At 42.3% G+C, this 14,105-nt stretch overlaps 1 protein-coding gene across 1 annotated transcript; it reads left to right on the forward strand.

Annotated features, from left to right (window-relative positions):
* The first annotated feature begins 10,517 nt into the window (after positions 1 to 10,517).
* On the forward strand, positions 10,518 to 13,847 carry egr2b (early growth response 2b). The gene is made up of 2 exons (XM_084938550.1): positions 10,518 to 10,963; positions 11,256 to 13,847. Exons 1-2 carry the CDS (start codon positions 10,798 to 10,800, stop codon positions 12,422 to 12,424), a joined length of 1,335 nt encoding a protein of 444 aa, XP_084794676.1. The 5' UTR covers positions 10,518 to 10,797; the 3' UTR covers positions 12,425 to 13,847.
* Positions 13,848 to 14,105: the final 258 nt, after the last annotated feature.

Raw genomic sequence — 14,105 nt, forward strand, 5'->3', positions numbered from 1 at the left:
GTGATATATAAGGAGTGGGTGTGGGAGGGGCCGGGCTGGATTCAGAGCAGTGGTCTGACATTAGGCAGTTTACTTTTTACTGCAGTCTTCTTCACAGAAATCAAATGAAAATAAAACTTTCGCACAGAATCTTCCACATAGTAAAGTGACAAATGAAAATGCATCTGTTACTCAGACAACTCAGATCTGTAATGTTTCACATTCATTATAATGTTGTTGAGGTGACAGTGAGTTCAGGATTTTGCAGAAAACATCAGCAGACCGGCTGATCTCATGTTTGTTTACTTCCTGTTTACGTGATTTTTTCCCTTAGCAAATTCTAAGTGCTTCTTTTAACTGTGAGAAGGAAAAACTCCTTTTATAAGGAAGAACTCTGAGGCACGAAGAGCCATCTCCTGTGAACAGTTGGGGGTGAGGGCAGAAATGTGTTGCACTTTAAAGGCCGGAGTTCCTCGCTGACAAAAGAGTGCTAAATGATGCAATTTGTGTTTAGAGGTTTCCAAAGTGGAAACCTGGAAGTTTGGACTCATGTTTGACCAGGATGTGTCCTTCATTGCACATATTAAACAAATATGTTATTCACAAACATACACATAATTAGTGTGAGGCAGACAATCACAGAGGAGGGAGAACAAAGAAATACAAGAGGTAAAACTAATAATAGTGTATAGATATGTATAGAAGGTATTATCCTCACCAGATGAACCAGCATACTGCCTGTTCTCTGTCCTTGCTTGAGTGTTTGGTTTCTGGATCTCATTGTGGTCCATTCTCCCCTCTGGGGTGTTGGGATTGGGATGTTTGCTAGGACACATGTTCACAAGTAGAAAAAAAGAAAATAAAAACAGAGCTAATGATGTATCAGAAGAATATAAAGTGACTGGAGTGTCAGAGCTGGTGGAACATGTGATATTTTCAGTTTCTGCCTCTTTCACCTACCGGATTAAGACAGCTGTCGCTAATTTCCTGAACACCCCCTAAAACAGAGAAAAAAGTAAAGATGTTTGAAAATGTGTTAAAAGAAGCCCAGCATTGGCTGGGTACCTCTGGTGAATTAGAGCTTGTAAAATATTCTCATGTAAGCAGAACTCCCAGGGCTTTACTGTGTGCTGACAGAATGATCTGGGGTGGTATTGATCATGATGCCAGCCAAATGAATGGTTAGGAGCTTGAGGAAGAGATGCCAACGATACCACACAAACATGAGATACGTATATATGTAGGAAGGACAGGGAGACGAGGGCAGAGCAGCTGAGAGCACTGGGACCATAAAGATGGATGGATGGATGTTTCATATCCCTGAAACAAACAGGAGGTGTGTGTACAGTGCCTGCAAGGTGATTTGTCCAATATTCAACAGGATCTCTTTGAAAATGATTTTTACAATGTTATATTAGACCCTTGATTTCCCTAATGACCAGACTCCAACCTTATGGTCCAAAGGAGATTCAAAATTGTATAAACTGGTGTAAATATGTCCAAGAAATCAGTACATCATGTAATAATTGGTAAAAATTCAATCTTTAGAATACAAACTAATAATACTGCCCAGCTGTCTGAAAATGAGCTCCACACTGCCACGAAGGACCCGGATGAGGATGAGGAGTTCTTCTTCCTCAGTCATTCATGACAGTTACATCAGCTTTCGGGCCAAACAGAACAGCGAACAATACTGCCTTACACATACAACTGTCATCATAATGTGTATACTAATATATTATTTGGTGACTACTTTGTCACCGTACATATTACAGAGCAATAAAAAAAGCTGAATTTTAAATGCATCGTGTGGACATCTGTAACTGTGATCAAGAGCCAGGACAGAGGAGAAAAATAGTAAAAAACCAAAGTTACATAAACATGACGACCTGTTCATTTATTATGTACCTGTAAAGGGAATGTACAGCACATATAAATGTGTATAAAGCACATTATAACCAAAAATGATTAAATTACAGAACAGCCCGATTACATTTTCATGGGCAAAAAACACAAACAAAAAATGACCTCAGCATTCGGTTATTACAGTTTCTGGAGGTCCCGTTCTAACTATGTGCTACGTAATTTCACTGTGCAATGAAAGGTCCTGAGCATCAGTTTGTTAGCAGGCAAACACTCGGCCGCATGGCTGAGATGCAGCGACCAGGGTTTGAGTCCCATCCAGGGCCCTTTGCTGCATGTCCTCTCTGTCCACTGTACCACTACCCAATAAAAAGGGCAAGAACACCCCCACCAGAAAGGAAAGGTTCTGCAGACACCAAACATCAAGTTCTGTTTCAAACGAGTTTGTGCCATCATCTATGATGATTAAGGTTTAAGCAATTTTAAGGCAGTTTGACAGATGAGTCATCTGAGAGAAAACAATCAGAAACTGAATTGTCATGCATGTCAGCATATTCCCACAAAGTGCACTAATAAACTTGTCAGTTACTCACCAGATTTGCTTCCCATCAACTTTTTTCACTTCCCTAAATTGAGCACTTTTAATAAACTGCAGGAGCTCTTCTGCTCATAATCTGGACTTCTTGGATGGATCAGTACTGTGAAAACTAGTAGCAAAACTAACTGAATGTTGCCTGGATATGACACAGGCAAGTATTCCAATTATATTCCAAGTATTCCAACTTTATAGAAGTGAACGACCTAATTGTCCAGTGATCATCTCCACATTAGGCTGCCTGGGCCGTGGTACGGAGACACATGCATACACTCAGTGCATGGGTTTACGAATGAACACGTTAACAGGCAGTTAATTTCCCAGCGGTGATCATCTCCAGGGTCAAGCACAGGCAGCCAGAGATCTATGGCTAGTGACGAGGGACCCAATAAATCCAACCTATAAAATGTGGACCAGCCTCATTAGTCACAGCTTTCATTATGGCACGGCAGTATGTGTCAGTGTGCTAATGTGCCATCCTTCCACCGTTTCACTGGAACTATATATGTATGTGTATATGTTTAAAGCATGTGTGTCTCATTAATATCTGTTCAGGCCCTGAGGAATAGCTTTTCCCACTGACACTGGGCGTTTAACAGAGTCTTAGCTGCTATGTCATGTTTCTGTCAAAGCTTCCTGCCGCTTGTTCACACGACACTTACACACTGGTTGAGGGTGACAACAGGTTTGGCCATATTCATTTCAGGGTTGATTTCCTAAGAGACAAGAAAGCGATACTGTGACAAAGTAATGACAAAGTGTCACCAGCTATTCAGCGATATATTTTCTTATCAGAGTGCGATGCAGTACATATTCATTACCAAACAGGACTGGACAGAAGGCAGACTGCAGTGTTTCCACAGTGGAACAGTGAGCCAGACCACAGCAGCACTGCAGTGTAGTGTGCAGCAGAGGTGGATGGTGATGGGGACAATGACTGTACGCTTTCTGGAACTTTACAGGGGCGGCATCATGTTTGTATTAGTAAGGTGGGAGGCTTGTAGCTATGCTTAAATCCAGCACATATACTGTCATCACTGACACAGAGTTTACAGTCGACTATAAACAGCTGTTGTGCTGAGCGCATTATGTTCGTGGTATAATTAGTATTTTAAATTGTGAATGGTAGAGTTTTATTAGCAGTTTTTCAATGAACTGAAACATGAAAGTAAAAGAAACATAAAGCGGAGCCGTGCACTGTGTGTCTGGTTATGCCTTTGTGTGTTCTTGTGGTGAACTTGTGGGTTATGTGTATGCATCATGTTGAACCTTTGCCACATGGATGTTTAAACAGAAAGTGCCCAAGAGGAAGGCAGCATGCAAGAGGACGAATCTCACATCGAACAGATTTGATTTATGGTTTATTTCTCATACATACTGGCTTATAAAATGTAACTTTGAAGGCAACCCTCGTGTTTGGGTTTACATCCATGGAGTCTGTAATTACGTGTTTCCTAAACAGCACATGTGAGATTGTGCTTTGCTAGTCTTTCTGTTTTGTCAACCCTGTAGCAACCATCCAACCTGCATTCACAAAATATTACAGCTATTGTCTACACCAGGGGTACGCAAATATGAAATATTTAAGTTAATTTACTGACTGAACACTTATGAGATGAAATAATAAATAATTGTGGCTGTTATGGATTCTAGTTACTTACTAGGAATTTTGTCATGACTCTTATATTGAGTGATGTGTAAATTCCAGCTGCGTATTGAGTGTAACTGTGCGTACTTGTTCTATTTGAGGATGGAACAGCTTTGTTCAAAGACTCATGGGACTGTTAATGTTTCATTTCAAATTACTGATATGGACATGACTATTTTTATTGCACAAAAAGACGAGAGCGCCATGGTAACAACTGCATTATGTTGCTAACACAACTTTGGCTCTTTGCAAGCAGCTGCACAGACAACATGCTAACGTTAAGCTAGCCAAGAACCCAGAGTGATGATCTGCTGATGTTCTGCTGGGATGAGTGACCCCAGTCCAGCAGCCAGACCCAGGACTTCAGCAGGTAACTGATGAGCAGTCAGGCTGGAGTCCCCGTTTCTACCTGCTGTTTTGTTGTAGCTCCAACATGTACAAACATTTGACCACACAACGTGCAGTTAATTTGGCTGTAATGTCTTTACTATGTTGTGGTTGCTCCTAAATTGGAGCCAATGAGAATTGATAAGAGAATCAATAGGTTTTGTGTTTAGACTTTGATCTGTGTGGATTTGCTAAGTGGTTTCCAACATTTTTCTGGTCAAGAACAGTGTATGAACAGGCCAACATCAATGTAACTCCTGTTGTGACCAATGACACTAATTTAATCATTTTTGCTCAGACTATACATGCACAAACCTAAATACAACCACGTGAAATACAACAAACTTGTGATCTCTGCTTGGTTTGCTTCTTTTACTTTCTAACGTGCACTGTTAGAAAGCCAGTTGTATGCCATGTTAATCCAGTGTTAAGAAGAAACAACAGTTCACCTGTTATTTTTAAGAAAATCTGAAAACACCCAGGATTTCAACGTTTCCAAAAGTTGAATTAGTCACTCAAGTTAGATTTATATAAAAGTCATAAATAAATAAATATTTCTTTCCAGAATTTAATATCAATGTAATATCAAGGCCACATTTACTTATGTTTACTGCAGGTATACTGAACAGGTCGGCTCTAGCACTGAGGGTGACACAAGTGTGAGAGCGAAGTGTTGGGGTGATATGGCACTATGAGGTAAGATCATACACACTGTGGACATTCAGTGACGGCTTGGTTACAACAAGAAGTTACATGTTTTCCACTCACTGACACCTCAAATGTAATCAATAGGACGTTCAGACCATGATAATGTTTTTGTGTGAATATTGGGTTAAAAGATGCAGCAGGGCAACCCACCGTAAAATGCTGTTGTAAAGATGCTCAAAAAGTGGAAATTGGGACACAACAAAAACTTTATTGGTATCTGGGTTTTGCATAGAGGAGTGGTGGTTCAACAGCACCACTAACAACGTTTCAGTAGCCACAGAGCTACTGTGGCTGGGATATCAGATGCTTCTCAATGATTTGAGTTGTCAGCAGAGAAAATGAACTGGCTGCTGTTTCTATGTTAGTTTATTGGTGACTATTATCTGAGCAGTTTTTCTCTTCCATCAGTTTTTGTTATTGTGGCAGCATTCAGTAAACATGGGCCCAGGTGTGTTGAATAATATTAGGAAGTATCAGGACAGTACGATTCCAGCCCAGACAAATTCATCCTAGCCAAGCTCCTGTTCTAGGCTGTTTGAGACAAGGCATGTCTCTGTGTAACAGCAGACTGGAGCTTTCTTCTTTTATCCACTGGTATGGGTTCTCTCTTTTCCTTCTTTTCTGCTTTGGACTGATATCAGAGCATTTCCACTTGCTTTCATGTTTCACACTGCAGGCGATGAAAGCTGTCAGTCGAGAGTGCAAAAGGCTAACAGTCATGGAGTTTTAAAAGCTTTACAAGAAGAATTATGGATTTAAGAGTGGTGACTCTCAGGGAAAAAAAGGAGGGCAATGAACTTCCACCTCAGAAAAAATGCATGAGTGTGTGTCCTGGTGGGCAATGGTGTAATGGTTAGAAAGGCTGTAGAAGTGTCTTTGGGCAGGACAGGTAAAAACATGCTGCTCATTGTAAGATTGGATTTCAGTGTGTGAGCTATGTTGCTGGGTTTACCCAGACTAGTCTGAAAAGAGACAGAGAACATTTTCAAGATGCAAACATTGCATAAATCTTCCAATCATGGTACAGTTTCCTGTGCTGTGCTACTTAGTCTCACAAACACAATCAAAATGTTGTGATTATTTTATAAACTATACAGTAAATAAAATAAGAAATGAATAAAAGAACATTAAATTTAAAATAGTAAGATGACATATTGAACATTGAGACATTTTTTTTAAATGTATTAATTTAAAGTTTCAACATTATAAACAGGACCAACAAAAGACTAAAAACAAACTTGTGTAATACAGACAGGATATCTTACTACTAATTATATTTCTTAGCAAGAGGCTGAAGTAAAGATGGGGAGTTCATGACCCTACAATAAGCTGGCCGGGCAAAGGGCTTATCAACTAAACAATATTTAAGATATAAATATTTTCTTGAACAGAGGCTGGGTAGTGTGATCACCGGACTTTCAGATAGTACTGCGCTAAAAACAGACATCATTCTGGAATTAAAATCACTGTATGGGCTGAGCAACACTGATGAAAACTCACAGTCAGTGGACACAGTTTACTGCAACACACAAAGAAAAAACCTTTATACAAAAAGATCAAGCAACACTTCCACTTTCTCTGGGCTCCTTTAAGGGGAATTGAAGCGAGGTAAGCAACTAACCTTTGGCCTGACCATTTAAAATCTAAAAACAAATCTTTCTGGAATCTGTGGGTTCCATTAATACTGTTGTAATCTGTACAGGTTTCAGAACATCTGCTGCTTCTAAAGCTCCGTCTTTTTAAGTAAGAAGAAAGGAAGGCCTCTCTTGTTTTATTATTCAGCAAAGAATGGAAACAAAGCAATATAGAGTCCAACTACAGTTGGTCTCCTCACAGTCCAGACTCTTGCAGTGTTGTTAAACAAAGAATAATGCATCAGAATGGACTCTTTCCCAACCACGAGCATCATGAGCCCTGTGCCGCAGGCCGTATCACCGGACCTGTGGCCATATGTTCTGGACACGCGGGTAAAGAGAGGGCCTGAGCTGTCAACTGGTCACCACCTGGTGGTGAGTTGGATCAGGCAGCGGGGGAGGATGACGGACAGACCTGGCGCACCTAAACGTATTGTGAGGGTGCGCTGGGAACGCCTGGCAGAGGCCCCGGTCCATGAGATCTTCAAATCCCACCTCGGGCAGAGCTTCAACAGCATTCAGAGGGAGACATGGGACATTGAGTCTGACTAGACCATGTTCAGCATCTCCATTACTGAAGTCACTGTACTGAGCTGCGACCGCAAGGTGGTGCCTGTCGTGGTGGTGACCCCCGAACCAAATGGTGGACACCAGAGGTGAAGAAGCAGTCCTATCAGGCTTGGTTAGCATGTGGGACTCTGGAGGCAGCTGACAGGTGCCGACAGGCCAAGCACATGTGCTAAATCTTCAGGAAGCTTTTGGCTTTGCTTTCACATGAGACGCTCGTGTCAGATCAACGTCTTCTTTTTCGGCTCTATGTGATTTTATCTGAACACAAAGTTGATACTTTTGTGTGTGTGTGTGTGTGTGTGTGTGTGTGTGTGTGTGTGTGTGTGTGTGTGTGTGTGTGTGAGAGAGAGAGAAATAAATGAAATAATATTAATAAAACCCTGGCAGTCTGGCAGTGCTGACTTTCCAGTACTTGGCCCAGTCAAAATGTGAGACGGGGGACGAGAGATCAAATGCTGTGCTGTCCATCATAAAATGTCTCATCTGGTCACTACATTAAAATACATAAAAGGTTACTACTGCCACAAATTTCAGTCAAATCTGCTTAATGCTAACATCGACTGACATTGTAATTCAGTGAAAAACAAAAAATCAGTTCCTGATTTGGAAAACATTTTTAACGACCATCTGACAGTTGTCAGCTGATCACCGATTTGTTGGAATTACCAAAACCATCTTCTTCTAACAGCATCATGAAAACTCATGGGAGTGTGATATGGTAAACATCTCGAGTTAGCACAGTATGTCACCGCTCACTTTTGACATCACCATATAACAGTTATTGTAACCTACCACCTACCCAGCAGGGAAAATCCCTGTACTGTCCCTCGAATACTCTCTGTATATGAATATGTGCCTGTGGTTGTCAGTGTCTGCTGCTTGATTAGACTGGAGGATATATTCATTTGGATAAAACATGACATTATGACCTGTGTGGCCTACTGTACAAAACATATGTGGTCTCTCGGTGACTTTGACAACTGCTTTTATTTATGAGATTTGAGCTTGTGGACCGTATACCTTTCTGATTATAACATACTGTCATTATCTTCCTGTTAGATAACTTATAGACTTTACCACTCAGGTTATATCACTGTCACAAGTTTAATATGCAAGAATATACAATAATTTCCTTGTCTGTTTAACTGTCACAGTCATCAATACAAAGCCCACACTGGATACAGTTTGCTTTTGTAGCCCACATATTTTCTCTGTGTGGGAGTTGGGTGTGTGCATGCAAATATATGGCTGTTTAAAGTGTGTGAGTGGGGTGGAGAGAGACGATGAGTGTGCAGCTGTGAGAAAGATAATATGGTTGGAATTGAAAACCTGACAGAGACAGTGGCTGGGACACATACAGTGCTGACTTTGAATAACCATATATGGAGAACTGAAACGCTTATTAAGGATTTTCGATGGCCTATATCTGAAGTCATATTAGACAACAGGCAAAAGCCAGTATGACAAAGCCTATCAGCAGGCTGGACAGTATATTCATTTATAACTCCCAGTGTAAGTGGTGCCAGCAGCAGTTGAAAAATATGAAAACTGTAGTAGCAGCAACAGTGATGATGACGGGGGCATTGAGTGAAACAGCATTAGTAGGTCAAGTAAGTCGGGTGAGATAATTAATTATCACTGACTCCATCAGTTTATACTTTTAAAACATAGCCCTACTGCACCAGTGGGCCAGCTCCTGTTTCTGTGTGTGTGTTTGTGTGTGAATAAAGCATAAAGGCCTCTAACTCTGACACTTTTATTCTTATTTATGTATTTTCTCCCTCATTAGCTTCTCTGTACCAATTCCCTGGATAAATTCCCTCTCCTAACATACATGAGATTTGTTGTTTTGACTACCTGTTGGAATGATGTCATAGTGGTGTTAAGCATTATTATTGTGAGTGTACATCACTGTTTATCCAATATTAGCAGTGAGATATAGATCAGTGATCTGGTAAGCTTGTCATCAGCCTCTTTGTTGGTTTCCAGCAGGGTCAGTTCGAGGTTTCTTTGAGATGATTACAGAATATTTTCAAGCGTCTCACAGCCTGAGGTCACTGCCAGGCCTATATTTGGATCACACCAAGACAGTAGTGACTGTGCAATGTATCTGTACAATGCAACACACACAGTGGAAAGTTTATTCCACTAAAGGTGCGTTCTGTCTGTCAACTTTCTCCACCCACGAAGGGACTTTACAAGATCAGAACAGGTCTGTGAATTCTGTGTGCGTGTGTGTGCGAGAGAGGAAGAGCGAGAGAAGGCACACTTCCTAAAGAGGCCACAGGAGGGCATGCAGTTTTCACGAGTACTAATAAACACACTCTGTGTCGTCCCAGTTGTTTAAACTAAATTTTGGCCCAATTGCTATTTTCATTGAAAAATGGCGCTATGCTTATAAAAATGCAAGAGTATGTATGTGTACCACTGTAAACTCGTGGTCCGTGTGTGTGGTTATTTCACAAAACCTATAACCGCTGCCTCTATAAATATTGGCTTCCCTTTCCTTTTCTATAAATATCTCTCAATTACTATAGTTAACTCCTCGGTGAACTAAATCGAGTCTTTCCTAGAGCATAGTCAAATGAGAGCGTCAGAAATTTCCGTGCCCATGCAGCCCGTCTACCAAAGAAGTAAATTCCACCCCTCTGTCCGTCTCATTTGTTTGTGGTTATGCCTCTCAGTGTCTTTCTCCCTCTTTCACTCTCATAATGCTCAGCTCGGTAAAACTCGTCACTTTCCGATGATCGTTTTCCGGAATCCAACCCAAATATGGAACATGGAGGGTGGGCCCGTTCGTGCCGGATTCAACCTTATATGGGTTACGCCTGAGACCGGAATTCCTCCTCTTTTGATCGCAGAGCGCTATTAAACAGAATATGCGCGAGAATAATCGCGTAAACGACGATAAGACAGGTGCATTAGTGAGGGCTGCATGCGCTTTTTATTGTGTGCTCTTGCTGTCAGGTTCTGCGCAGGTTGTTGCAATTTTGCAGCAGGTGGAAAAAGTCGGTCTTATCTATCCTGGAGCAACGGGCTCTCCATTGACAAGAGATTCCCTTTGAAAGCGTCATGGAGCCTCCCGGCCAATCAGCTTCTTCGTTCTTCTTCGACTACCCCTCCCACTTCCATATTTGGTTAATGACGTTTTGAAAAGGTTCCCCATATATACATACTAGTGTCAGGGCCCCCGTTCCCGTTACTTTACACCGTTTTAACTCGACCATCAGAGCATATGAAGCGCACCAGAACACGGAGCTCATCCTTTAACACACGCTGACTGACAAAGACATGCAGTGGTGACCCCCTGCGCGGCTGGGTTACATATCCCCTATTTGTGATAAGCTTTGAGGTAAAGAACAGAAAGAACAGGACAGAGGGCAAGGAGACGCGCTAACTTCGATCCTTCTACAATGACGGCTAAAACTCTGGAGAAAGTGCCGGTGAATCTCGGAGGGTTCGCGCATGCCGAGAGCGTGTACTCCATGGATGACATTGCTACCAGTTTGCCGACCTCTGTGGCGATCTTCCCCAACAACGACTTGGGAGCACATTACGACCAGATTAATGTGGCAGCAGGTAAGAAAACAGTGTGTGTGTGTGAAACATTTTATATGTCCAACATCCAAAAACAAAACAATAAAAAACTTCTTTTTTTTTCAACATTTCGCAAATGACTGCAAGAAAGAATAACACGGACACATTTCTTTTAAATTTTGGAGTGCTGTACTTAAGAAGTTTGGGATGGTAGGAGCGCAGTCCGTGCGTAACGGAACACAGATGCACCTGCTCTCTGTCACTTAAAGCCCACTTTCCGGTCTAGTGTGAAGAGGTTAATGAATCATGCTTTCTGATTTGTTTCCCCCCGCAGATGGCTTGATGGGCGCAGACATGAGTGCAGAAAAACGCTCCCTAGACCTCTCTTCATATTCCAGCAGCTTCTCGCAGCCTGCAGCCCATCGCAACCAGACCTTCACCTACATGGGGAAGTTCTCCATCGACTCTCAGTATCCAGGTAACTGGAACCCCGAGGGAGTGATCAACATCGTCTCGGGGATCTTCAACGTGGCCCAGCCACCTCCTCCTCCTCCCTGCTCTTCAGCGTCCTCCTCCCCGGCTTCTTCAGGATCTCCCAATCACTTCTCCAGTGGTAATTTGAGTTGCACCATGGCGGCTCAGAGCCAGGCAGAGCTAGAGCACCACCACCACTTGTACTCACCCCCGCCTCCTTACTCCACCTCCGGCTGTGGGGAGGTATACCAGGACCCCTCTGCATTTTTGTCCACCTCTACCTGCCCCATCGCCTCTTACCCTCCACCCTCCTACTCGTCACCCAAGCAGCCCGGAAGCTCAGACGCACCAGGGCTTTTCCCCATCATCCCCGACTATTCGGGCTTCTTCCAGCCGACTTGCCAGCGGGACATGCACACGGCAGGCATCCAGGATCGGAAACCGTTTGGCTCTTGTCCTCTTGATACCTTCCGTGTCCCTCCACCTCTGACCCCCCTGAACACTATCAGGAACTTTACTCTGGGGGCTCCGGGTAGTGGTGCCTCCGAGGGAGGGGCGCCGCGGCTCCCCTCTGCGTACAGCCCACAGAATCTGCCCCTGCGGCCAATCCTGCGACCCAGAAAGTACCCGAACAGACCCAGCAAGACACCAATCCACGAGCGGCCGTACCCCTGTCCAGCGGAGGGCTGCGATCGGCGCTTCTCGCGATCAGATGAACTGACCAGACACATCCGCATCCACACTGGACACAAGCCCTTCCAGTGTCGGATCTGCATGCGTAACTTCAGCCGCAGCGACCACCTCACCACTCACATCCGTACGCACACGGGAGAGAAGCCGTTCGCCTGCGACTTCTGCGGCCGCAAGTTTGCTCGGAGCGACGAGAGAAAGAGACATACAAAAATTCACCTGAGACAGAAAGAGAGGAAGTCCTCCACTGTCTCCTCTTCCTCCTCTTCCTCATCCAGCAGCTCCGGACTGGACCGGTTATCAGGCGGCATCAGCGCAGCCAACGGGATCTGTTCGTAGGTTTCCGTGGAAAGCTTTGCTGTCACCGAGGCAGTGTGAACTAAAACTAAAACTAAACTAAGAAGAAAACCTAAAAAAGAAGGGTACCATCAGAACAGTTCTTCAGCTATTGTGAACTGAAGACCGCGGTCCAATCACCAGGATGGGAATAAACAAGAACTTTTGTGCAGTGGTGCGCAGATACGCACATTCTCCCATTCCTGCCGCAGAACTGAGTGAAAGACTGACACGAATGCACTTTGACTGCACAGTCTATTGAAAATACAAATAAAAAAGCCAATACAATTCATACAAAATTAATAGATCATTTGTAATGTGAAGGGGACTTTATGAAATAAAATCTAGCCAACACTTAACTAAGAGCCCAGCTTTTGTGCGCGAATGTGAAATAACTGCAATAACGTTTCAAAGAAATTAAACAATTTTAAGTTATTAAATTGACAATGAATTCATCTTAACATGTTTGTGGAACTCTTAATTTTCCCTTTAGTGCCTTGCTGTGTGTCTTTTTGTACACATACTGATTCAAGGACGCTTCTATCGCAATGTATATTTGTCCTTTCATATGTAAAGTTGGAAGACATTCTATTTTTGTACGCATTTTGTCTCGTGTAACTCCATTTGTTCAGCAGTTGTGGTTAATGTTTAAACCATGTTGGAGTGTAAATGTTTGACTCATAGCGACTTGACCATTTTGATTTGATTTGATTTTTTGTTGTTGTCGCTGTTGTTGTTGTGATGTGTGTTTTGAGACTTATTAAATGGATCAGAATGATAAACACAGCCGGTAGAGTCCGATTGGTTCATTGCTCTAATCTGCAGCACCCGAAAGCTGCTTTTATGAGACCTACCGGGTCACTGCGCTGAAAGTAGTGAACGGTATACTTTTTATTTGCATTCTAAAAAGATGTGTTGACGCTGGAAATTTTAATGGGTAAATCCCACGTTGCGTCACCAATGGTATCTCTGACTCAGACTTTTGCCCACTCAGTTTTTATTTAGGTGTCACATCAGGTTACAAACAGGCTATCATATGCAAATGATTTGTTTTACGCTCGCCGACAGCAGCAGAACAAGTCCGTGCTTTGACGCAGCGAAGGTGGAATAAAGCATTTGCGCAAACTTTAGAAGTTTAGACAAAACATGCGAAGCGCACAACATCTACATCTCACACCACGTTGATGCGGTTCGTTACTTTAAAAATGAACTAGATCTAAGAGGAAATATATGTTTATGAGAGGCAACAACAAAGACGAACGATACTTCCACACAATTCATGAAATGAAATCATTTTACAAGTGCTGCAACAAAGACATTTAATCCTAAAGTTTACTCTCTGGGGTTATTTGTTAGTTGAATAGTTAAAGAACCATTTTTGGAATCACGGAGACTAATCGACTTCAGGTCTATTGATCAGTGTGGAATTCCTATTCACAAGCATTTCTAGAAAAAATAGTAATAATAATAATAATAATAATAATAAAAAGCTTTGGTATATAAAGTAAATTGTGTTTAATTTGCTCCTTCAAACTGTTACTTTTACAAACTTTAATAAATATTTTTTAAATGGGTCTCCTATTTATCTTCAAATGTTTATTTTTCCGTGTGTGTGCGTGTTTTTTATTATTATTATCTGTTGTGAATCAGAAGCAAACGCCTCTCAGCAATGGGAAAACGGCGG

Source organism: Perissodus microlepis, chromosome 8 (genome assembly GCF_051167445.1).
Source record: "Perissodus microlepis isolate ML-2025 ecotype Zambia chromosome 8, ASM5116744v1, whole genome shotgun sequence".
In the NCBI taxonomy this organism is placed as follows: domain Eukaryota; kingdom Metazoa; phylum Chordata; class Actinopteri; order Cichliformes; family Cichlidae; genus Perissodus; species Perissodus microlepis.